The sequence below is a fragment of the Urocitellus parryii genome, chromosome 13, assembly GCF_045843805.1.
Source record: "Urocitellus parryii isolate mUroPar1 chromosome 13, mUroPar1.hap1, whole genome shotgun sequence".
Lineage (NCBI taxonomy): Eukaryota > Metazoa > Chordata > Mammalia > Rodentia > Sciuridae > Urocitellus > Urocitellus parryii.
The window spans coordinates 16886166-16912396 of record NC_135543.1 but is presented as its reverse complement, the minus strand read 5'-3'; the positions used below and the strand labels follow the sequence as shown (position 1 = coordinate 16912396).

Genomic DNA, 26231 nt, shown 5'->3' with positions numbered 1-26231 from the left:
TTCTTACCATGTTGTTATCTCATTGTGCTCCTGGATCATTTGTGAGAAAGAACTTGAGTGACAGTATGCAAATGTGAATGTGCACATCTTCATATTCCTCTGTCACTTCATTTCTTTTGCCAAATCCGTGGTGGCTTTTTCAAGGCAGGCTGTGGTTCTTCTTAGAATTGGCTGGTGTTTTTCTACTGTATGATCTATACACCTCTAAGTCAACTGAAATGTTTTCTTTCCTCTCTGGGTTTTGATGCTGCAGGAGGTGCGTATTACCTCCTGCCCCCTGTCCCTGGTCATCTGAGTAGAGTCCCTTCTCAGACTCCCTTGGTCCTTGCATCGTTTGTGCTGCTTGCTTAGGACTGGCGTTATGTGAAAGCTGGTTGAGTTTGAAGATTGTCTGTGGTTCCAGCTCTTCGGCCTTGGATCTGCTTTGGATTCCTTTCCCTAGTGGTCCACACCAATATGTCCAGTTGGGAGAGCAGGAGTATAACGTTAAGGAAAAGGCGTCGACCAAGGTGACCTGGACTGTCATTTGTACTTGGTGTGTGGTGTGATGTTAATCCAGTCCTTAAGGACTGGTCTTGAGGGCGCTCCCAACAGTCATGCAGAGCGGTGCAGTATGTCCCTGTGAGGGCATTCTTGGCACCGAGGCAGGCCTGGGCCTTCTGCTGTGAGATGTCTAACATCCTTGGCTCCTGACACTGAGAGCTAATAGCTGCCATCACCCACCCCCGAAATACTGATAACTAAAAATGCCCCACACATTTCCAAACAGTCTTCAGTGAGAGCCGCTCTTACAGCTCTTGCTATTTTGCAGTAAGGGGATTTACTCACCTGCCAAGAGCACTTATCATTGAGATCTGATGACATTCATTTGGTAAACTGATAACTGCGTCTAAGGCATATAATGACACAGAGTTTTGTTTGACTCACCTTTTAGTCTAAAGATAGTATTACAGGTTGGTGGGCCAGATGAGCATAAGAGACAGGCAGCTCTTTGGAAAACAGACTAGTGAAGATTGGACTTGGGTCTTTTTTGTCATTGACACAGAACCCTGGCTATCTGCTGGTGTTCCCGTTTCCTATAGTGCTTCTATAATTTCAAATCCTTGGCCAGAAATTGGAGCTCCAGAATCGGGGAGGGGAGTGGTAAATATTATAAAAGCAGATGGATCCGTGTTTGGAGCCACTGTGACTTGCCAACATAAGCTATGATTTTAGTAATTTGAACTAGCTTAGTAATCAAATCCCCTAACCTTTTCACAGCCTTTCACGCCACAACTGCAGTGTAATTGCAGCTGGGCATATTTTATTTTAAATAGTACTATCCTTATTTATTGCCACCACCATTGCTGAATGAAACCCAGTTTTAATTTCCAGTTGCCTCTTTTTACCCAGATAACTGTTATTGACAAATTTACTCATTTAAAATTTTAATTTGCTAGAACAACATTTTGTCACAGATGCTGCTGGTCAAAATCCTTAAGGGGACACCTTCTTCCCTAAACCCAGGTGTGCTGACCCGGCTGCATTATCGCTAAACAAAGAACAGCCAGAGAGTCTCAGTATAGAAGACGCACTCGGAGTGTCATGTCTATTTTAACAAAGGACAGAGGGGCAGGGAACAGTAAAGATGATTTTCTGACTTAAAATTTGGTTTGTTTACTTTCTGAAAGAATAAATAGGAGGACAGTGCAGCCCTCCTTAGATTTGACATTAGGATAGGAAAAGGAAAAAAATCTGGTAGGATAGTTGATAATAATGAAAATAGTACTCCTCCCCCCTTTAGCCCGGGAACTTTGGATTCTGGTGCTAACCAGAAGCAGCAGAAGATCCAGGCCAGGGCTTCCCTGTGTGTACCTCGGGTGTTTTATGACAGCCATTCCTAGACACGAATGATGAAGGTAGCCTGCTGGCAGTCCATTTGGAATATGCATAACTACTTTAAAAGGAAACAAGATACAGGAAAGAATAGCCTTGTCTCCACCTGGGTCAGGTAGCAAGGAGTGCGTCCTAGAAGCCGTTAAGTGGCGGATGGCAGCCCAGGAGGCCTCACCTGGTGTTCTCTGCTAAGGGAACAGCTCAAAGAGTGAGTACAAAAGGATGTCCATGCCTCTCACGGCACAAAGCACCAGCTTGTTTTTGTAACAAGAAAGATTACACCTTAGTTAAGTTTCAGCTTTGTTTTCTTCCCAAGTTCAAACAAATAAAATGGATTGTAGCCTAGGCATGGTCTCTTCCAGGAAGGAAAGAAGGAAAAACACAGCTGTTTTTTTGTAACTAACCAGGACTCCCATCTCTGATATTTTTAAGACTTAGGGAAACCCTGATTTAAGAGAAGATGCTGAACCTTTGCATTCCATTTAAAAACACTTTCGATTGAATTGAAGAAGCAATTCACGCATGACAGAGATCCCTGACTACCAAGGAGAGGGATGAACAGCCCGTGTGTCTGCATATTTGATTCATTTGTATTCTTATCGTTCAAGACCTCATTAGCCTTCCACCTTCCTATCCTCCCTGAAGCTGTCCCTACTGACCCCAGGCCTCAGTGGGAGAGCAGCTTTCTGATCTCCAGACAGCCTCAGGATTTGGTCATTGGCAGCGACTACCATTATTTTGATTATTGGGGAAATAATATGACCCCTCTGGCCCTCACGTCCCAAGAAGTCTGGGTTTCCATGCGAGGCCAGTTTAGCAAACTGTGAAACTAAGCTTATATTACACTTCTTGCTCCACTCCAGTCCCCCCACCAACTGGAATTTGCTTTAATCTCGGCTTCTTTCTCCCTTTCTCTAAACCACCAGCCAGTTGTCTTGCACACTTGACTTCATGTGTTTGGAAGGTGTGACTGGCCTTGGTACAGCATGCAGAAGCCCTACCTCCTGTGTGTAAGAGTCTGGCTCTACACCTGGTGTGGTCATTGGCTACATGAGCAGCCAAGAGTCCTTGGAAGCTGTGACTTTACCTGGTTGGGCAGCTTTGGTGGAGTCCTATGCTTTAAGTTTTTCCTCTGTCTGCAATTAACCAGTCACATAATTTTACCAGATTACCAGCTTCTTGGACCTTCTAAATCCCAAATCTGTTTAGTATATATGTTTATTCTGCATGCATTCCAGTATGCTGTAGAATACTGGATTTTGTGTCATTTCTTAGTCTTTAAATATATATATGATTCAGGGTCAACATTCATTACAAATGAAATAAATCATTAAAAGATTGGTTCCTCAATTAGAAGTTTGCTATAGTTGACAGAAAGCAATGGTTCATTTTAATTTTTGTGAACTCTTGATTCTTACCAGTTCCCAAATCTGTCATTTGGTTACAGTCCTGGGATAATATAACTTATTGTTGGCTCAGAAAACTGTTGAAGCAGAAAACCTTTTTAGTAATTTGACAGCAAATGCTTTGATAAAATTGAATGAATCTAATGTCAAATGTCTCAGAAATTTGATTTTTAATCCTGAGCTGATAATGTTATTCTGATTGACACTGCATTATTCTGGGTTTTAGCACTCATTTTCTAATCGTCTGAGTTTAAAGACATGGATCCTTAACTGAGCATGGTAGCGCATTCGTTAATCCCAGTGACTTAGGAGGCTTGAGGTAGGAAGATCCCAAGTTTGAGGTTAGCTTCAGCAACCTAGAAAGACCCTATCTCGAAATAAAATACGAATAGCTGGAGATGAAACTCAGTTATAAAGAACCCCTGGGTTCAATTCCCAGTACCACCCTCCCCACCAAAAAAGACATGGATTCTCGGAGTTACATCACATTTTAAGTGGTCTATGCATGCATCGTCTTTTGATCAGGCAGTTCCCAGATGCCAGGCATAATATTTGGGCAAGTCAGTGTTCTAACACTCAGTTTCCTCACTTCAAGAAACAGTAGTACCTGCACCAGCCTCCTAACCAGGGGTGCTACAACATGGTGCATCTCGCTATTCTTTATAGATCATGGCTCAAGTTTTAGAGTCGACATTTCTTTTCTGTGGTATCTCATGAAACATATCCCTTAAGAAAAATCTCTTGTAAGCTTTTATACTAAAGCATGAATGAGAATCCAATCAGGAGAACTCGGTTGGGAATCGGGGTAAAGTTCCAAAGCGAGGGGCCTGTGACTTCACCCGATGAAACGGGCTGTCTCTGGAATAGCCACAGGACTTCCCATCAGGCCAGATTCGGAATCTCTATAGCTCAAGAAGGAGTGGAGGGTGCCAGGCCCGCAGGACTGCTGTTCCTCCCACGTCAGGGTCCACAGGGACATCCACAGCCCTTGTCCTACTCCCTCTCTGAAGTGGCACCATGTCAGCACTGGCTCCCTCCACGCTGATTTCCAAGGTAAATCACTGCTGCCAGCCTTCCCCCTCGGCTTCTCAAAGTCTTGGGATATAGTGAACCTTTTATTGAAGTGTTCTTCCTCTCCTTTCACCAAGCACAAGGAGGAAGAGTAGAATCTCATTTGGGAGCTGGTCAGCCAGGCTTCCTGTGCAGAGCAGAGAGCTGGGATCCTTCCGTGGCCCACGCACAGGCAACCTGGTCGATTTGGAATGCCCAATTCAAGACCAGGAGAGCTGGTAACCACACCAGGGAGTCCCTCTTAACACTGCCCACCCTTTACATTTTTCCTGCAGGAAGATCCACGCCTGAAGTTCCCAGTACACATGCGGTCAAAGGCATCGTTAAACCCCAACGACCTCGGCCCTCTTCCTGTAAGTACATTGGAGGCTCCTGGAACAGTCTGAGCCTCTTCCTCATTCATCCACCCGGTGTAGAGGAGGAGGGGTCCTGAGAGCATCTCCTTCTCCAGACATGCTGGGTCCCATCGGCCTGCATTTCTGAATAGGATTGGGTGTTTGGTGGGTTTCTATTAGTGCGTTCCAGGTCTGTGTTCAGTACTTGGGAAAGAAGTTTCTGAAGTGCCAGCCACTAGTGGCAGATAGACTGTAAACTAAGGGATGCAAGAAGCATTCAGTAGAGGTGACGGTTCAGGCAGCAGGCATTTATTTTACAACGTAGCAGCCCGTGAGTTCCTCCCATATTTCTGTTTTAGCTAATGGGGAATAAAATGAAAATGGTGTGAGAGGAAAAGGCAGAAGCGGTCTCAGGAAGTTTATATGTGTCATTTAACCTACAGATATTTCAAATGTTTTCTCCCTTGTTGGCGACTGTTCACAGGTCTAATTTTTTTAAGTTCTCTTTGAGGGAGTGGAGTTCTTTGGTCCAGATGGGAATCCGAGTGAATCTTTCCCATGCATCCTCCCCAGCAGCCTGCCCTGACAAAGCTTGGAAGGGGGGCAGGCTCAGAGGCTAAGAGTGCTTTCTTTAAAAGGGGATTTTTCTTCACTATTGTTTTCCAAGCATTAAGAACCTTCAGGGCTACCTGATGGGGCAAAGTCTGAAGCTACAAAAGTTAGCATTCAGTCTGTTCTCAGTACTATCAATATCCCTCCCTGTTCATGTCTACTTGGTTCCTGGGTTCAGAGACAAAGAGGCTGGAGAATATGTTTGCAAGGTACATTGTCAGAATCTGTTGGATTCCAGAGTTTCAGATGGGAAATCGGGACAGATGGAAGGATGAGCACTTACCAGCCTCATCTTAAACAGTATCCAAATCGTTTAGCTCCTGAGTTTGAATAAGGAGAGTTCACAGCCGAGGATACAGCCTCTTAATAACATGAATGAAGTCACCGTGTCTAATGTGTTTATGTTAGCCCTCCCCTTCCCTCCCCGTAGTACTCAGTATTTATTTAACCAAATGAGCTCTTCCAGCCCAACTCTCCCATGGCATGCTGATGCTTCCCCTTAGAGCTTTCAAGATTTCCTCCCCCTCCACCCACCCCCCAACCAAGGACTCTGAGATGGTTGAACATGTGCATATTGCTAGAGGTCAGGAGTTTACCTGAAATGTTTATATTTAATTTATTCTCAGTGTTAAGATGTACCCAAGAAGAGAAGGGTAAGAAGGGGTTCTATAGTTTTCCAATGTTGCCTCTGAATTTGGAGCCGCTGATTGATGTTTGTGTTCTCTCCCCGCCCCCTGCCCTTCCCTGGATGTTAGCCTGGTTGGGAAGAAAGAATTCACCTGGATGGACGGACGTTTTACATTGATCATAGTAAGTCAGGGCTGCCCTGGGCGCACAGGTGTTGCTGGGGAAGGGGAGGAGGGAGGGTAATTCAAATGTGATAGTGAAAGCTTTATCGTTTTGCTTTGTCCAGACAGCCAGGTGTTATGTGGAGAGAATGACCCCCGAGACTCAGTGCCCTCGTACGGTACTGTGCCTTCACCCCAAGTTTGCTTTAAAGTAGCTCCTCAAGCTTTCACCCAATTTGATCTTGCCCCCATTAACTTTTTTTTTAATTAAAAAATTTTCTTTTTTGGTTGATGATCCCTTGACATTTGCGCTTTTAATAAATACACTCTGGAAATAGAAAATAAGATTAGAAGCTGATTTAGTCAAAACAAATGTGTGTATGAACAGTGCTTTTAGCTGCATCTAAGTTCTCTAAACCCTGCCTTCAGAGGCCCATGGCAAGATGCCTTTTCTGACCTTATTTTCTATTCGCGGCATGTTTCCCCCGCTCCCACCACACTAATACATGTGCAGCTGTTTTCTCGAAATTGTAGATTTGCTGAAGACACTTGCTTCAGCACTTATGGATAAGTGTGTGGTTTCTCATTTCAACTAAAAGTTACACTAATAAATGTTTGCTTTTAGCCAGTGGGGTACTTATTTATTTTATTTTAAGGTGACATGTTTTTCTTGATCATATTGATATAGCCCTTATACTTTCTGAAAAAAAGGTATTTTAAAAAAGACTTCAAATAGATCTCAAGTTCAAGTCATGTATGCAATTTAGGACTATGTGAGGGTTCTGTTTTCATGTAACTCGTAAACAGGAAGTCTGTGCCAGGTTTGGTTTTTCCTTTAGTTGTAAATAGACAAACACTTTATTTTCTGTGTGTGGTGCTAAGGATCAAACCCAGTGCTTCACATGTGCTAGGCAAGCGCTCTACCACTGAGCTACAACCCCAGCTGCTGTGCCAGGTTTTCATCAGAAAGCAAAGATGCATGGTTGAGCTACTTGCTGAGAAGTGTGGTCATGAGGAATCCTCATACATGTAGGACCTGTCACACTCTGACTAGCCTCGTACCTCTCGCAGATGTTACTAGGGGACTGAGTGCATTACATGCAGGACTTTGTTTTCAGGGACGAGGGTTTGAGGGGTTAGAAATTGAATTAAGAAAGGGCCCCTCGATTTAGAAAGTTGTCTTACCTGTATTTAGAGAGGTAAGCTACCTTTGGGTTTAAATCATATTTCAGCACACACATAGGTTAGTTCTTCAGTCTTTGATCAGGAAAAACATACTGAATTGCATACTTTGCAGATTTTCACAGGGATCATAAATTTACTACAAGAAATGTTTTAAAATGTATGTGCATACCCCAATTTTCCCCTCAATACAACATTTATTTATAATTCTAAGAATTCACTAAAGCAGGGAAGAGGTCACATCTCTCCTCCTATTAAAAACAAAAAGCAGTTACCTTTTAAGTTTTTATGCATTATAATTTCAATTTTCAAAGAAATATTGAACATTTTATTAAAACTAGGACTAAAGTGGTAACAGCCTTGCTCTGTGACCCACAGAGAGCATTTCACACATTAAGGCATGTCCTGGCTTAGGTGACCTGGAAAGAGCTTAAGAGAATGTTCCTAATGCACCCCCAGGAGTTGGAAGCAGGAATAGCACTACCACAAAGGGCCATGCTCATGTACCTTAGAAACAAAACCACAGCCTATTTTCCCAGTGGCACACTTGGGCCTTGTATATTCAGGTGCTTAATCAGTGGTGACTTGAAGTCAGGTTTGTGGAAGGTTCGAGGTGAAGGTCTCAGGAAGTTGCCATCCATGGGCATGCGTGTGGCTGGCCGCACACCTGCCTGGCTGCTCCTTACTGATGACCTATCTGCTACTTGCTCCAGTGCTCCTCTCGGGTGCTCCTTGTCACTCCAAGAGAGGCTCCACTTCACTTCTGGGAATTGAGTGATGTGGTTAAGACCCTGCTCAGAGCCTGGTGGATCTGAGCTATCCTAACATACTTGTGTTCAGGGACTTGGATATTAAAATGTATTTTGCCTCTGCACAATATAGTAATATTATAATTATATATATAGTAATATATAGTAATATAGTATATAGCTCTTGGATCTAAACTTAGGTGACCAAAAACCATTTAAGAAAAAGATGTGTTTAAAAGAATCCTGTTAACTTTTCATGCCACATTTCTGACAAAGCTCCATAATGGAACATGATTCAAGGGAGGAACATGACGTTAAAACAGTTCAGTGTCATTTGCTTTTCTACCAAAATCTAGCCTGTGAGAATAGAGAACCCCTACTTTTTTCAGAGGCCTTATCCAGTTGGTGGGAATTCTCCCAAGCTGGGTTTAGTTAACATTTAGGAATGTCTTTACCCTCATAAAGAAGCCTCTCTTTCCAGTTTTCTAACAAAATTTGGTTAATGTTATAATGCCTGCAGGACAGAAATAAGGTCCTTACATATGTTGTTTTACAGTGAAAGCAGTCGTCTTAGAAGTTGTTCAGAGACATCCTGTCTTCCTGCAGAGCTGGATTGAGTAGAACATGAATGCACTTGTCCTTTAAATAATTAGGTCACTTAAATTTTTTTTCTGCTTTATAAACTTTTCTTGAGAACTTGGACATTTTCCAGATTCACAATATTCAACAAAGGACTAAATTTCATGCTGGACCTCTGTTCAGTGGTGGAGAGGGGGCCTCAGAGATGAATAACCCAGCCCCTGCCCTCCAGGGGTGCATGTCCAGGGCTTGTCTTAGGTGTACTGATGAGGGTCTAGAGCAGTTGCTGTTTGAGTGCAGGTGGAGAGGGCCAGAGGGAATAGTTGCCTTTCAGACTGCTTCCTCCCTTGGCATGGGACTGAGCCTGGCAGGCTTGGGGAAGAGCAGCAGTTCTGGGGGTGTGGCTATGGGCAGGTGTGCTGTGTTCAGAGAAGTGCAGCTTCTCCCATCTGCTGTGCACAGAGGAGACCAGTGTGACACCCAGCTCAAGTCAACAGATGTCTGCCAGGAGTGGGGACCGAGGTTCATTCTGCAGGTGATGGGGAGTTCCAGAGGGCTTTTCCAGAGGTGACAGTGGTCAGATATGTTCTTTGGAAAGCTCTTTTGGCAGAGCAGTAGAGGAAGACTTGAACTGGGAAAGTAAGACCACGCTCAGGGGAGCCAAGAGAATAGAAGGGGTTGGGGAGGAGGAGGAGGAGGAGGAGGAACACCCCAGCAGGAATTCTTAAAGAGACAGTTCAGTTACCACCAGGAGGTAGGGGTGGGGATGTGGCCAGGTTCCTGGTTTGAACCACAGGCAGGACTGCAAACCTGCTCTTCAGGAGGATAGGGTTATGTGGCAGTTCGGGGTGAAGAGTGCTGATCTGTTCTGTTTGGGCAGAGGCCCCTGGGGGAGGCTGGGTGTAATGCTGAGGATGGAGCTTGCCGCTCAGGTATGGCAAGCGGTTCTGGTAATCCTCCTATATTGGCAATAGCCAATTTATTTTTTATTTTATGACAAAGTCTGGTTGAAACAGTTAAAATCCAAGTTGATGTTTTAAAGCACCAACTCTGCTGTATGCTTTATTTGGTTTTCTTTTGTTTTCCATCACAATAGCAACTTTTACTTTCCAAAATCTTCTGTTTTCAAGGCAGGGGACACAAAAATGCCTTTTTCTTCTAAAACCATTTAGACTCTTCATGCAAATTTTATGCCAGCGTGAAAGCAAAATAAGGATTCTAAAATAGTCATGAGCTCTGGGAGCTTTTCTTTTAAAAAAAAAAAAAAACTTTACCTCTGCTTTTATTAAAATAACATCAGACTTTTAGAAATTCCTGGTACACTTGTTACAACTGAGTGCATTAGGAGTAGTCCTGCCTCAGGGTAGGTGCACACAGGGTTCCACACCACTGCCACCCACCTTTGACCAACTTATAGGACCCATCTTCCTCAGTCCTCCCCTTCCCTGCCCCTGCAGCATACACCAGGAATTCCTAAAGTCTTTAATTAGGCACAGTAACAAATCCCAGCTGCTGTGTTCAGTCCCCTAGAAAAGCAGTGCTGAAGGTAATGTAGACTCATTTGGAAGAAAGAAAACCACTCTGTCAATGTGGCCAAAAGGGAACCTTCCTCTGGAGTCTTCCTGGGCTGCATCTAATACTCATTTTTTGGACTGCCTTAGCTGCTTTGGTTTTTGTGTGCGTGTGAGTGACGCATGTAATGGATTATATTTGTTCAATGCAGGATTCCTAATTGAAAGCAGTTTTTCAATACCATAAGCAAATAAAACACTATTTGAAATGAGGAAAAAAAAATCGTGTGTGTGTGTTAACCTTCCGGGGAACTAAAACTTTTTATGCCTTTTTTTAATTAAATGAAAATCAAGATCAAGTTATAAATCCTTGAAAGAACAGGGGTTTATAATGGAAATTTCAGCAGATTGCTTGCCAAAAACAATGCAGAAAGATGGTTTCACTTTAGTTGTGCATTTTCAATTGAGTATTTTTAACTAAACAGTATGTGAGGAATTGCCACATAGTTACCTTCTAACCCTAAAATACTAAGTCATTACCCTTGGGGGGGACACCATGTAAGGCACTGGACAAATTTTGAAGAATCCAGAAATCCTTCTTGCTAAAACATCCTTTGCATAAAATAGACTTGAACTAATGTGCTGATTTTTTTTTTTTTTTTTAACATTTTCAGATAGCAAAATCACTCAATGGGAAGACCCAAGACTGCAGAACCCAGCCATCACTGGCCCGGTCAGTATTCTGAAACTCTGACCCTTCAGTATGAGCTTTTGATTTCATCTACATATGCATCTCTTGTGCGTGACCGATTACCGTGACGCCAGGGATGGGAGAGAATGAGTTGTTTAACATTCCTCTTCCTCACCAAAGTTTCCAGGTGGGGTCCAGCTCAGTGTGCCTTTTCGTGGGATGTTCATTGTGAAGGAAAAGAATATGGTTTGATTCATGGTAACAGAATGAAGTGTTGTTCATTCTCCTTTGTAAAAGGGTGGTTTAAAAGTATAACTAAAATTTTCTCCCTTTCTCCTTCTCTGATGCAAAGCCAGGCCTCTCTCTTGTAGAGCGTTGTCATTTCTTTAAGCCACAGTTAGTAAATATGCACTAATAAATTTACATCTCTTCCAACTTTAAACATCTGTAGGCGTTTGGATGAGGTGGTTGCTACCTTGGGGGAACTGGCAGTTGAGGATCTTTAACTCTGCTGGCCCACTCACTTTCTCACAGCTGTGCCTGAATACGAATTTTGTGGCTTTAATCTGATTCAGTTCAAATTATATTTTAAATGAAGATATGTCTATCTGAAAACTTCAGAGATGCTGCAGGGCCAATGTGCCCTGAGGACTGACATCCTCTGGCCGTTTGGTTTTGGTTTTGGTTTTGGTACTGGGGATTGAACTCAGGGGTGCTTTAACATCAAGCCACAACCCCAGCCCTTTTTATTTTTTGAGACAGTGTCTCTCTAAATTGAGTACAGCCTCACTAGTTGCTGTGGGTGACCTCTAGCTGGCAATCCTCCTGCCTCAGCCTCCTGAGTCACTGGGATTACAGGTATGAGCCACTGGATCTGACTCCTCTGACCTTTTTTTTTTTTTTTTTTTAATTCTTTCATTGAATTTGTTCAGCTATTTTGAATACTATTCCCTCTATAAAATGCCCCCCAATACAGTCAAATACTTTTTTCTCTCTATAGTCTAAAAAACACTGCCATGCTTTGATAGCTTCTTTTTTCATATTCACACTAAAATTGATTACTAGAATGGTGTTTCCCTTCTCCATTATTAAAAACAAGGCAAATTCAAGAAACAATGTTGTCTGCAATTGAAAGAAGATGGTTCACATGATGATGTTGAAGTTTTCACTATTTTTTTTACCACTTATCAGTCACCCACCTTCACTCAGAACACTACTTCTTTTTATTAATTATCAGTGAAAAGTATTTAGCATTATAAATTCAGGTGCGTTTGCTCTATTTTTTCTGTTTCTGTTAATAAAGGAGACTTGCTTGCTTTTTTTATTGTTATTAGTGATACTGCTTTCAGTAGGAATATGTATATTTAGGCATTTGCCAATTTGGGGTAGATATTTGGCTCTACTATTCAGTTCTAAATATTGGGCAGTTTTCGTATGATTTTTCTCCTTGATTTTGTAAATATTTAGCATCTCCTTTTCAGCATGGATTAAAGGGGGGTTTTGCCTATGCACCTCTTATTTCCAGTTGTATTGCATTGTTAAGGGAATATTGTTAGGTATTTGAAACATAATGGAGGTCTGGTTTTCTTGTGTGTGAGTGTTCTTTTTGTGTTTTTAAGAAATATGTAGTGTCTTTCTGGATGTAGAGTTCTTGATGTGTGCATTAGGTCCAGGTTGTGATGTTTAAATTATCCAGATCCTTACTACCTTTTCCCTGATTGTCTGATCCACTCAAGATTTGTATCAAAATCTCCACAGTGATTGTTGCTGTGTGAGTTTTGTTGGTTTGTGTAATTACACTCACTTTCTCTCTTCCTTGGTGTTTGCATGGTGTATCTTTTCTATCTCTTGCAGTTTTTCTCCTCCTTTCTTGCCAAGTGATAAGAGTATAAACAAATTTCTTGGCCCACCATTGGCTCTTGTCTCCATTGTTTCCCAAGGTTTTCACGGAAGTGCACAGTGCACTTGTGGTTCTGAGTGTGTGGTCTGCAGGGCACAGGCCTCTTTTGGGAACTGTTTTTGAAATGCATGTTTTCAGGTCGCACTCCAGATCCATTGACTCAACAGCTTGGGGTGGACAGCAGTCTCTGTTTATGGAGCTCTCAAGGTGAGAGTCTCTGCCCAGCAGCACCACCAGTGAGCTGGAGTGGGGACCTCTTGGTCTTCCACTCTGAATGTCTGGTTGGACCTCTTTCAAGGTGAAGTTCAGCTGGTGAAAGAATCGTCATTTAATTTCCTTCAGTACTTTGGAGACATTCTCGCTTGTCTTCTGGCTTCCATACTGATGGCAAGAAGTCTGTTGTCAACCTGTCATTTCTGTGTGGGTAAATAGCTCTGTTCTCTGGTGACTTTAAATTTTTTCTCTGTGCCTTTGGTGTCCTTGAATTTCACTATGATGTATGTATGTGTGGATTTCTCTCTGTTTATCCTGCTTTGGGCTCAAGATTTTTCAACACAGGGAATCATATCTGCTCTCTTCCAGAAAATTCTCAGCTGTCGTTTCTTCACATACTGTATGTTTTCATCCTCTGTAGATCTGTTGTTTGGGGCAGTACTGGGAATCGGGGTCTTGCTAAGTTGCTGAGGCTGACCTTATACTTGCGAGGCTCCTGCCTCAGCTTCCCGAGTGTGTGCCACCGCACCAAGCTCTGAGTCTGTTTTTGTAACTCCTGACTGGGCCTTTGGTTTTCTCGAATATTGTCTTTCTTGTCTCTTAACTTTCACATTCTCTCTTGCGCGCACTATCACTGCCATATTGTGAATTACGACTTGGTTCTACCAGTGAATTCTTTTTTAAAGTTTTTATAGAATCTATTCTTTATCTGCTCATTGTATCTATTATTTCAGTGACTGTTTACTTGCTCCGAGTTCTATTTAATGGTCTTTTAAATTTTGCTTTTTTAATTCATTCATCTCCTTTACCATTTTAAAAACACGTATTTAGTATGTCTTTTTGGGTTATTATATCTGGTCCTGAGGCATTAAATCTCCTACTCATTGTCTATATTCTCCTTAATGGTAGTTTATTTTGTGTATGGGGGAGGGGAGGTGTGTTTTCATCTTCATTTTCTTTCTAGGTGGTTTTTGTGAATCCTGACCTGTCTTTATAAAGTCAACTTGTTAGCCTGGGTTCATGCCACTCAATTAGGATAACTGAACCTCATAACAGGTTTGGAGTATGGGTTTATTACAGGCCTGTTTCTTTTGGTTTTTCTCCCATTTGTGGTCCCAGATAAGTTAGCCTCTTTCAGTGTCTCTTGGCCAATAGATACTTTTCTTTTCCCCACTAAGATGTTAGGGTCTAAACAGAGAACTCTGCTCTGGCACCCTGGAACATATAGACTGTTGACAAAATTGTGTGTCCCTGTGGGAAAAAGATGAACAACTAAACACACCTGTGTCTGGGTCCAGTGCCCCCTTGTTCCTCTGAGCCCTACTGCTGACTGGATGCCTATACCCTCTTTTTCCCCAAGTTTTCAGAATCTTAGCTCTGAATTGATCCAGCATTCATACACATTTGTCAGATGAGGAGAGACCCTTTCTGTGGTGGCTCAGTGTACAGCAGTTCTCAGAAGTTAGTATGTGCTCTCTCTGACGGATGCGTCAGGAGCGCCATTAAGTGCTGTCCATGCATGCTGCTAGAAGGAAGGCCAGCTCAAGGACTGTCAGCTGATTGGGAACTCCCAGCAACGTCCTCGGGGCAGGTGTCATCACCAGCTCACCAGAAGCTCAGAAAGCTAATCGAGTTGTTGCCAATTCCCACAATGTCAGAACAAAGCCTAGAGCCCCGGTGTTCCGGCATCACCAGTATCTACCTGCACAAGCCTTTTTGGTCCAGGATCACCCAGAATAGAATGACACAAAATATTTAGAACGGACCTACACAGTCAGCTAGGTTTCACACTACCAAGAAGAGAACATTTTCAAAGCAGAGCCCAAGGGCTAAATTCACAGGTATGTTAATTTTTCACATAGGTGTGTTTTACAAGTTATTTGCAAGAAAATGAGATGCCAGGTTTTCATGAGAGAACAAATCATTTGGTGTGTCTGATGCAAGAAACATACATGTAATTCTCTTCAGAAGCTGCTGCGTATGGCCATCTCTGTCCTGGTATGCAGTTGGAATCTTTGCAGGAGATTTTTCCATCTTGAGAAATACCTTTGAGAGGAAGGACAGTTAGCACTGGAGGAGAATGATGTTTGTTCAACTTTCTTGTACCGTCCCCCAGAAGAAGAAAGACCAAAGACCAGAAATATCTCAGTTTCCTATTTCCACCCACACCTAGTCAGCACCTGCTGGTTACAAGGCAAGCATAAGAATGGATGTCACGGTGGGGGCCAACATTTTTGAAATCTGTTCCTTGGGAAATTTGTCACCTTTTAAATGCCATTGAGCTTTTCTGTAAACAGTGATGAATATTAAAGCTTTTTTTCAACATTTGGGAAGGGGGCAAAAAAAATAATAATTGCTGGGAATCAGACATTTAGAAATGAAAGAGCCCGAAGCTGCTCAACCATGAAGACGTTCCTTAGCAGAGAGGACATGTCACAGAACTGGCTGATAGCAGCATCTTCCTAAAATTCAGGTGGTCTATGCCTGTCCTTAGAGAATGGAAGGAAGTCACATCTTCAATTTAATTCCCCTCAGTCTCAGTCCTAGCTGAAGGCATCAACCAAAGGCTTTCCCTCCTCAGGATTTGGTACTCGCTGTCACTGGCCTGTTCCCTTTGCTCAGAGGTCCCCCAGAGCTGCCCTTCCTGACCACCTCACACAGAACTGAACTCTGCACTGGATGGATGGTTGTTGTTCTCCCTCGTGATACCTGCATTTGTTGATCCTGATATTTCTCACTGCCTGTCGGCCCCAACAGCTTGTTAGCCTCCAGTTAACTGGGAACTGGAAAAGGACCTTTTTCATTATGTACCATTATTCCCTTCACACTTAAAATGCCTTGCACACCTTGCATAGAGTCGGGCTCAGGAAATGTCTGTTGAACAAATGAACCAAAAAGTGATACATAGACTTTAATTGGTGATGGAGTATGGTATTGGTAGAGCAGAGAAAACAATGTCTTTGTTAGCATAAGAACGTTGTATCCTCATCTGTACATGGATGGTTGTCCACGTAATTGACAAGAGTCAGGATTCATACCTGAAGGCTGAGGACGTGGCTCAGCATAGACACTCGCCTAACATGCATGAACCCCTGCATTTAATCCCAGCACCACCACCCTCATCCACACACGAGGAGAAAACACATGATTTCCTCAGATTAAACATTGCCAGAACACATGGGATGTATGGTCGGCTCTCCTGATAGTGGAAAACTCAAATGAAGTGTATGGGCCTGAAAACTTAGGACAGGCCCTAGGCAGTATGACTCTTCTCTAGAATGTTCTTAAGGTATATATGTATGATGGCTTCATTGCTCTTGAATTCAAAACAAATGACATGAACATTTTCCATAGGGAATGATATTTGTTTTTGTTTCATGAATTATTTGTTTAATCTTATGAAACGGAGGGTGAAGGACAGAAGCATTTGCTCTTTGTTTTCTCTCTTTATGGTCAAGAATAAGTATGACAAAAGGTTCAGGGGTGTAGTCTGGAGACATTTTCCTGAGAATTGGTATATTTTATTAATTTAGCCTTAAATGATACCAGCATAAGTATTTGCTTCCTAGAGTTATACTGTTCATTAAAAAGCAGTGAGTTTCCTCTTGTGAGGTGGGTGCTAGTGTCTCTGTGTATATGCAGAAGACAGTCCGTTCTGCTTCATTTAAACAAAAAAACTAGGAGCCTTTTCAATAGCCTAGTCAGGCTCTGTAAATGGTACATAAAAATGTTATTACTCTTCCTGAAGAGACACCAGAACTTTTGAATAGTTTCAGCTGACTCGGATGTTAGCCCACCCCTGTGGGGCCATCCCTGTGCTTCATAGAGAAGGCATTTGAGGTTGACAGAAATCCTCATGCAGGAACCCTGAGTAGGGGGCACCCCTGGTGACTCCTCTGTGGAGGTCTTCCCAGAGCGCCATCTGCCCACTGCGTTCCTCGCCAAGGGTGTTAATTCACTTTTCTTTCTACCCGTGGTATTTCCCCCAGAGGTTTTAAAAGCATGAATCGACTTTTTCAAAATGCCCAGTATAGGTCTTTTTTGAGTTGTGTGTTAAAACATCAAGAACAATAACTCTTAACAGGGGAAATATGTATTTATATCCCAGTGGCTTGAGAGGCTGAGGCAAGAGGATGGAAAGTTCAAAGCCAGCCTCAGAAAAAGCGAGGTGCCAAGCAGCTCAGTGAGACCCTGTCTCTAAATAAAATACAAAATAGAGCTAGGGAAGTGGCTCAGTGGTTGAGTGCCCCAGAGTTCAATCCTCCATACCCCCAAAATATATATATGCACATATATTTGTATGTCTATATTTTAGAGTCTGATGAAAATCACATAGAAAGCATATTTAGTTTGTGCAGCACACCCTAAGTGATTTCTTCAGTGCGAAGACAAATGTTTTCGGGGGTGAAAGCCCCATTCTGTGCCGATTAGTCCTAAGACTTTCCCATGTGCTGCGTCGACATTATGTAAATGTGCTATGAAAAATATGGGAAGTAAGTATTTAAGGTTTATGATTCATGAAACTCCCTGAATGTTGGCTCGGTGTACATAAATTTCAAGCAAATTGTTTGCATTGTCTATATTTATAAATTTATCTTCCAGGCTGTTCCATACTCCAGAGAATTTAAGCAGAAATATGACTACTTTAGGAAGAAATTAAAGAAACCCGTGAGTAATCTTCTCTTCTCAAAATGCTGTGTTTGGGTCGTCTGCGAGCTGCCAGAGTTACTCAGAACACCCCATTTGTTGCTTTTACATGGATACTAAAAATATTACCTTCCCTTTTTTACTGCACTTTGATCCACCTGGATCTTCAATCTGAATTTTCTTTTTAACAGAAATGGTAAGTGGAAATTGACTCAGTATTACATATCAAATCACCTGATGGGTAATTTCTTATGTAATACCTAAAAAGATAGAAATTACTTTTGTGGGATATAAAATAATTCATGACTGCAGTCACAAAATCTGGGGAAGCCCATACAGTTGCATATGGTTGTCATATTTTAGACAATCTACATCCAGGTTTTAAAAGTGTTCAAGTCCTTCGCTTTAAATTCAGAAGTATAGTTTTAACTACTAACATTTATAAATTATGTAACAAATAATTATAATACTTGGCAGCCTTAGTGTAATTTTTTTTATTGCAATTCTCGGTGGCAATTCACCACCCAGAAACCCTGTAAGGTTTTTACAGGCGGTGCTGCAAATTACAGTGTTACTTACCACTGATCCATCACCCCCAAGTCCTTCCACATGTGCCTCTTGTGCAAGTTCTGATGGGACTACTCCAGTTTCAGTCTTTCAGTCATGACATCACTGGGAAAGGAGAGTCCACTAATTGCCCAGCTCACACGGTTTGAAAGGTCTATCCTCCACTCCCTGGGCATGCTCCCAGGTGATGCCTGGAGTTCTGGGCATCCGCTGGGATGAGGCACAGATGGCCTTGTCCTCGCTGTGTCCCGGATCACTCCATCTGTGGTTCAAGTGCCTCACTGATAACTACTTTCCAAATGACTCTCAGTTCTTCAGGGCTCACGTGAGAACACGTGTCCTCCAGTATCAGAAATGACTTGGTGGCTTTGGCTCAGTCTCAAATTTGCACGGCTGTGCTCTGCTCAGCCCCATTCTTAGGGCAAGGCCAGCCCTGGACCTCATTCTTCTAGGAGGTGGTTCTCTCAGCCCAAACTTTGGCAGAATCGGGGTCGCACTCCCCATGACAAATGAACTCGGAGGCCTCGTGGGTCATATTTACCACCTGTGGTCCCTGTCAGATATGCAAATGGTCCCCTGGCCAGGTGGGGATTATTTGTAGGTTTGGGTGACCTGTCCTTGATTGAAACCATACATGGAGCTGGCCATTCACTTGCTAGTATTGGAGAAGTGCCCGCACTGTTCGTCCAGGGGGCAAGGATGATTTCCTTGTGCTCAGCAGGTTTTCTTCTGCAGCGTCATGGCTGACTCAGCTGCCATATTGACACAGTGAGGATTTTGTCTGTGGGAGAGGGAATCCATAAAGGAGAAAATCTCAGTTGGAACCACTTGTCCCTGCACATTTATTTGAAGCCTGCCATCACTCTACCTTTTTTTTTTTTCCCCTGAGAAAGCAAGGTACATATTTACTATATTGTCCTGAGCTGCTTCTTTTTTCTTTTGTGTAGGCTGATATTCCAAACAGGTTTGAAATGAAACTACACAGAAATAACATATTTGAAGAGTCCTACCGGAGAATCATGTCTGTAAAAAGACCCGATGTCCTAAAAGCTAGACTGTGGATTGAATTTGAATCCGAGAAAGGTCTAGACTATGGGGGCGTGGCCAGAGAATGGTTCTTCTTGCTGTCCAAGGAGATGTTCAACCCCTACTACGGCCTCTTTGAGTACTCTGCAACGTAAGTATGGAGTCCATTCAGAATGTGGGTCCCACAGAAATGGTTTTATCCTTAATTTAAACTCAATGGGACAATCAATTAATCACTCATTTGAAATGAATCAATGCCCAGTTCCATCCCTCCTCATCCCGCCATCTCCCGCAAGTCTGGAACAGGCTCTCACTCTACCTGGTGAAATAATGTACTCCATGAACACCTAAAGTTGGATTCTTCTCTTGTCTGTTGGGTTCCTGGAATTGAAATTGAAAATGTGTTGGGTAATTATGGTAAGGAACAAGAGGCAATTTTCATTTGTAATGTTCCTTTATGTCAAGAGGAGAATTCATCAGAGTCAGAATTCAGAAAGCGTCATTACATGAACGAGAACAGTCTCTGAAGTCACACTTATAAAGGCAAATTATGAAGACTTTGAGAACTCATGCTTGGAACACGAAAGGACCCTACCCTGGTCCTGTAAGGGAAGAACCAGGCTGCCCCTTGCATTAGGATTTCGTCTCTGCCAGGCATGGAAAACTGAGACAGATTGAATTGCTTTCTCAACACACGTTGGCGACTAGCAAGGCCAACCATTTCTCCCCAGGCTGAGGAACCTTGAAAGTCGAAGGCTGACCTCAGCGACCAGGAGAATGGTCATGGCCCTTTCCAAGAGGCATTGAGCATCGGTCCTGGGCTTTTAGGAGGACATGTGTTTCTGCTGATGCTTCCCAGGCCACCTGTCTCTTAGGAGCTCATTTAGAAGACAACCTCAGTACATCCTTCTTGGTGGATCTAGCCAAGAATTGCCCAGTGGTGATGGTGGTGGTTACTGAGTCCTTGAAAAAGCCCATTGTGTAATTGATGGAAACCACTGAAGTGGAGGGCAGGATAGGAGGCAAGATCCTCACCTCTCACCCATATGCTCTAAGATGCACCCTGGAGGAACCTGTCCACGAAGTCCAGTTTGAAAAGCACTGATCCTCCTCATCGTGAGATCAAAGCAGGACCCTTGGGTGCATACAGGCATCTTGAGGCTTGCCTTGTTGAGTTACCTGGGTCCTGCCTGGTGCTCTTGAGGGCTTTTCAGGACAGAGTGATGGGTATATTAACCAAGTGAGTCCTACAGGGGAAAAAATCTTAGCCTCTGGAATAAGTTGGCCTCTGTCATGGAGAGGATCTGAAGGGCAGGTGCTGTAGGAGCCCCTGCTCAGCCCCTTCATCATGCAGCCCATCTCATGTTCCCCAGATGCTTGCTGACATTGTTATGGACCCCACGTAGGCAAACAGCAGCTTCTGAAGGTCTCTCTCACTGTGCCTGGCTTGAGTGTCTACGGGAGCAGGCCTTGGCAGCTGGGCCCAGAGGAGGCTGCCTGGATGCTGAGTCCCAGCTTCCTATCACACCTTTTCCCACCAGGTGCAGGACATTTGCCAGAGCACCGCAGGAGCCGACTGACAGATGGCAAAGAAAAATTCAGCTTCCTGGGTTTCTTGTTTAAAATTATGACTGGGCCTTACTTCTCTCTTTTCTTCTCCCAAAGGGACAATTACACACTGCAGATCAATCCCAATTCGGGCCTCTGTAACGAAGATCATTTGTCCTACTTCACTTTTATTGGAAGAGTTGCTGGTCTGGCAGTATTTCATGGGAAACTCTTAGATGGTAAGTGATTTAGAAATCTTGAAGCCGTAAGAACAGGACCATTACTGTCCATGCTTCTTCTTAGGTTCTTTCACATCACAGATTATAAGTAAAAGCTTCACTGTTTCTCGTTAATGCGGTGAATAATTCTTATATTTCACCCATAACGGTGATCTTTTTCCTGGTGTCATCTTGGGTACTGAAGACAGAGTGACTCTGGACAGCTTTAAAAAATATTTTTTAATTTAATTGTGAAGCACAGAACATTCTGTATTCATGCATTTTGTATGTTTGCCAGAATAAGTTTTCTTTAGTGAGAGCTAGATCTGGTGACAGATGGAAAAACTAATTGAAAAGTTAATTAAAATGATCTAATCCATCAATATCCTGCCATTGTTCCATTTGTCCCCAGAATTATTTTTTTAACGTGAAAAGACTAAATAATTCCAAAGTAATATTATAACCCCAGAGTCCCTGCTGAGACAGATGACACAAAATCACTTCATCCTATTTACAGATGTAAACCACAGGAGAATTTCAAAAGACCTTAGAGAAGTTACAGGTCAGACCCCCTGCTGGGCTATGGCTTATCATACAGATTTCAAAAGTCATTTCAAAAGTGCCCCTAAGAGGCCACTGTAGAAATCGTCAGTGAGGAGACATCAGAAATATTTTTTTTAAGAACGTGAGTGTGAAATGTTTGAAAATGAAAGACATTAAGATTAGAGATTGACATTTCAGTTACTGTCGAGAGAGCTATTTCCAGGGGAATTATGTTAATTGCATTCCAATAAATAATTGATCTATTTTATGTTTTTACTGTTAATTGCTAACTGATTTTGATCCTGACTTCAGTGAACTCCTATTTTAACGAGGAAAAAAAAATCAAAAGCAGAAAAATCACAATGATAGCATGTAGGCAAAAGGGGTGCAGGGCAGGGTGGCGTGGGGCACACTGAATGCTCAGAGGAGAAACGAACCAGCTGGGAGTACTTTACCTTGGGGCTTTGTCACATGTGAGCATCAAACACTGGGGTTGTGTCAGAAGAGCTTGGGTTGGCCAGGAGCAAAGCTCTGTGGCAGGATAATGGAGGGAGGCCATACAGGCAGGGAACTGAGCCACTGCTGAGTGGTCCCTGCCAGTGGGTCACAGCTTACATCAGTGACAGCCACAGAGCCCACAGCTGTGCATGATCATCAGGTCTTCAGTTTCTTAAAAAGGCAAATGCCTATCAGCAGAGCATCCTCTGCACATGTGTCTACTGCCCCTGCCCTGGGCTTTGTCCTTTCACCTGACCAAAGTATCCCGGAGTCTGCAACCCTAAGTCCGTGCCAAGCCAGAGGCACATGGGCCCGTGCTGCAGGCACTGGGGTGCGGGTGAATCAAGAAGGCAGCGTGTGATGCTCCCTCCTTTGTGGAGGTTCCTGCTGGGGGATGTCCAAGTGGAGGAAGAGTCACCCTCTCTGCCATGACCTCCCTGAAGTCCCTGTCCTTGACACTGTAGGGAATGGTGTGCAGACCCAGCCTCCCTCTCCTCTCATGTTTCCTCCGGTTGCTGCCCGAGCAATCATACTGAAAGACCTGGGGTTTTCCTGGATTTTCAGTGACTTTTCACTGCTCTGGAGATTAGCCCTTCCCTCCAGCCCCACACAAGCTCTACCCGCCCAGCCCCTTCTCTGGCCTGGGACACCATGTGTTTCCACCCTGACCAATAGCCAACGTGTCCCCAGTTGGTTCCTCTGTCAGGTGCCTCATTTGCACGCGCACTCCTGCTTGACTTGGGGCTCACTGGTGGCCTCTGGAAGCCATTTCAGCCCTCTCTTACACCATGCCTGTTGGGACAGCCACCTTCTTCCCCCTAGGCCCCCCTTTCCAGGTCCTCCCCTACTGGTTCTTGGTTACTCTAGAAGGTTCCTGATCATTCTGTCCTGGTTTCATTCAACTGGAAAACGGGTTAATCTTTTACTTCATGCTCTGTTGTACAATGGCCTCAAGGACTTGAAAATAAACCCGGTTTTTGCCATATTTTAGGTTTCTTCATTCGACCATTTTACAAGATGATGCTGGGAAAGCAGATAACTCTGAATGACATGGAATCTGTGGTGAGTAGACACAGACCATCATGGAGCTCTATGGATGAGTGTTGGAGACCGTGTTCAAACTCAGTGATTGCTGTGGGTGTTGTTCAGTGTGAACAACAGGGAGTAAAATTAATTCATTAATCTCCCTAATTTTTGTAAGAAGTGAATCACTATTCAGTTTTCCTGGGGTCATGGTACTTAGGATAGATACACCAAAGTCCAGTTACCCCCATTTACCCAGCACAGGACTTGTGCAAACAAATTACATTTAAGAGGTATCTGGAGACCTCACTGTAGCCTGTCTTCCATCCTGCGAGTGCAGAGTGCCTAGAGATTCCTCCCTGTCCTCTGTTCCTTGACCTCAGAATCATGGCAGTGTAAGGCCAGGACTAGAGGAAGAGTATGCAGTTGTGCTAGCTGTGGAAGATGAGTGCCCACGCAGAATGGGAGAGTCAGGGTGAGGGCCTCCCGAGGGTGGTCTGGGTTTTCACTTTGCACTGAACTCGCTAATCTTGCTGGAACTGGCCATGTTAGAATAGATAGGATTTTCTACAAAAGCCAACGCCAACTTTGTTTTCATAGTATACTCATGTTTGTTTTTCTCTCAATTTACCTGTACCCACTTTCTACCTCTGGAGTGTCCAGGTGTTTGTCCGTGTGCCAATACAGGCACAGGGCCATCAGGATGCATCTTTTATTCACATGGGGTATTTGAAACTTTGCCCGAGTTAGAAATTCTACCTTCTTCAGTCTTTTGTTTTTCTTTCAATTATTTATTTATTTTACTTGTCGATGGACCTTTATTTTATATATTTTTTTCATATGTGATGCTGTCACTTGAACCCAGTGCCTCTCACATGCTAGGCATGTGCTCTACCACTGAGCCACAACACCAGCCCTTTTATTTTTTACATCATGGACCTCCCTCAGTCTTGCTGGTGGGTGTAGTGACTGTCCCCTCTACTCCTTGGTACATGAGCCGTGTCCTTGATGCTGACCAGGACTGAGCAGCTGCTGCTTCTCTCACAGTAGGAAAGGAGAGAAGGCCTTGGCCCCTGCTGCATGCTGTCAGGACTGGGCTGGGGACACAGCCTTAGGTGCCATCTCACTTCTCCTTGTAGTCTTTGCCTTTGCTTATGATCTCACCTTGTGTTATTGCTGTATTAAAAAGAAGCAAGGGACATAGAAATTGCTCTTAAAGTCTAATTTTGAACTCTGTGGTGACAGTGTTTTAGATGCAGTGTGCATATTATCTTGGCCTTTTCAGAGCCTGGTTGTCCCCAGCAGTAGAGACCTTGGGCCTGAGCAGAGTAGAGCTGGTGGCCCGTGGCGCTCCTAATCATTTCTGAAATCAGAGTCACCTCCCTTTTTGCTTTAATTAACTTGCAGAGATCCATGAAAGCACAGGAAGGGATGGAATCTGTAAAACCAGTGTTCAGTTAGAACCATCTCTGTCCTGCCCATTTTCCTCTGTCTTCACTCTTAAAAGCTGGGGAGTGTATTGCTCTGTGCATGTTGAGTTCTGTAGATCTGGGCAGTCCAGCTGCTCTGACCACCCTCTGCAGTGGGCATCCTCTACCCATTTCACAGAGGACAGGAGCCAACTACAAACCCCTGTTAACCCTCGAAGTTTTGTTCCCCTTTTAAATTAAAGGGGAGGGTGGGTTGGAATGGGGCAGGCACCATCACATTAGTGAACAGTGTAAATTCTTGAGCATGGAGTTATATTAAAAGGACTTGAATGGAGTCAGATGAGTTTGTGTTTTTAATTGTATACTTTCTGTGTCATTGCTGTAGGATAGTGAATACTACAACTCTTTGAAGTGGATCTTAGAAAATGATCCTACTGAACTGGACCTCATGTTCTGCATCGATGAAGAGAACTTTGGGCAGGTACGTCGGGGAGACACCAGGAGCCCTTTGGCTTTCAAAGAACATTGTCTCTTTCATAGGCTCTATCGCTGCTTTCCTGGACAGTGAAGAAGGGCCACCCAGAGCTCAGGTGTTCATTATCACCTCCCTGTGGCAGCACCTGCCTGTTGTCCCAGGAAGCCAAGTCCTGGTTACGGCCCCTTCTCTTCCCCACAAAGTTAGACATTCAAGAGACCTCCAGGGTATGCATCAGCCTCTCTGTGCTCCAAAGCCAATCCTGGGTCTTAGCATGGAGGTATTCAGTGATCGTGTGATCGATTTACTGCGAGGTAAACACATGCTGAGGGCACAGGGTTTTTTCTCTGCTTTGCAGTTCTGTAGTCCTGCTGGAATTTGTCTGTGGGCTTGGGTTTGTCTTCTGTTCTTCTTGCTGTGCTCCCATGGGGCCATCAGGCTGGATTCATCATAAAAGTCACTTCAAAGACACAGCTGCCTGCTTGGGGTCTTCAGCACCGTCCTGGGGCCTGCAGGGTGTGTTTGTCTGAAACCTGAAAGCGTCAACTTGGGACTTGGTTGTTGTCCAGTAATGATGCTTCCCTGAGATTGGGGCGGGGGACTTCAGGTGTCATCTGCTCCTGACCAAAGCCCAGAGAGATTTCCCATCTCCAGGACCAAAACTGCATGGCCTTGAAATTAATTAGGTCATGGAGCCCATTTTCAGGGTTGCCATATGGAAAATGAAATATTTATTTTTTTATTGCCTCAGAGATTATTGAAAGTGAACTAACCCCGTGACACTTCTTATTTAAGCTGTCCCTATTTAAGAGTCTTAACTGCCCATTTTCAAGACCAGCCTCAGCAACTTGGTGAGACCCTGTCTCAAAAAGGGATGGGGGTATTACTCAGTGGTTAAGCACCTCTGGATTCAATCCCCAGTACCCATCCCCCAAAAGAGTAGCACATAGATGGTTTTCCTAGATCACTGTATATCTTCATTTTTAACAAATGAAGGAAAGGATGGCACCAAAGACAAAATGAATCTTGTGTGTCACATGCATACGAGTGCCTCTTTGTGTATTCTCAAGAGAAAAACACATAAACCCACGTACGCAGAGTAGTTCAGAAAACTGTTAGCCGTGTGAGTGGTTGAAGTAAACGAGCTGGGAAACTTTCTTCAGTTGTAGTTGGATGTAACTATTTCTATTTAATAAGTGAAAATTAAACAGAGGATGTTGTATTTTTAAGTAGACTTCAGATAGAGATTCTGTTTATCATTATACTTGATGCTAATTGTTCACTATAAACAACCGAACCACCTCCTTTAATGCCATGGGGTCTTTTGACTTTGGGTAGAATCGG

The 26231-nt window shown here is 43.5% G+C and overlaps 1 protein-coding gene across 9 annotated transcripts in view; it reads left to right on the top strand.

Annotated features, from left to right (window-relative positions):
• Nedd4l (NEDD4 like E3 ubiquitin protein ligase) overlaps positions 1 to 26231 on the top strand; it is a 304029-nt gene that overhangs the window by 256643 nt on the left and 21155 nt on the right. For 5 of the 9 annotated variants that reach the window (XM_077792371.1, XM_026393203.2, XM_026393201.2 and 2 more), the window contains 9 exons: positions 4628 to 4705; positions 6055 to 6109; positions 6213 to 6266; positions 10783 to 10841; positions 17515 to 17580; positions 19074 to 19303; positions 20818 to 20939; positions 22951 to 23021; positions 24798 to 24893. In XM_077792371.1, coding sequence (XP_077648497.1) covers positions 4628 to 4705; positions 6055 to 6109; positions 6213 to 6266; positions 10783 to 10841; positions 17515 to 17580; positions 19074 to 19303; positions 20818 to 20939; positions 22951 to 23021; positions 24798 to 24893 — 831 coding nt within the window. The remainder of the gene's footprint in view (positions 1 to 4627; positions 4706 to 6054; positions 6110 to 6212; positions 6267 to 10782; positions 10842 to 17514; positions 17581 to 19073; positions 19304 to 20817; positions 20940 to 22950; positions 23022 to 24797; positions 24894 to 26231) is intronic. The other 4 variants (XM_026393205.2, XM_026393204.2, XM_026393200.2 and 1 more) reach the window with 1 other exon arrangement.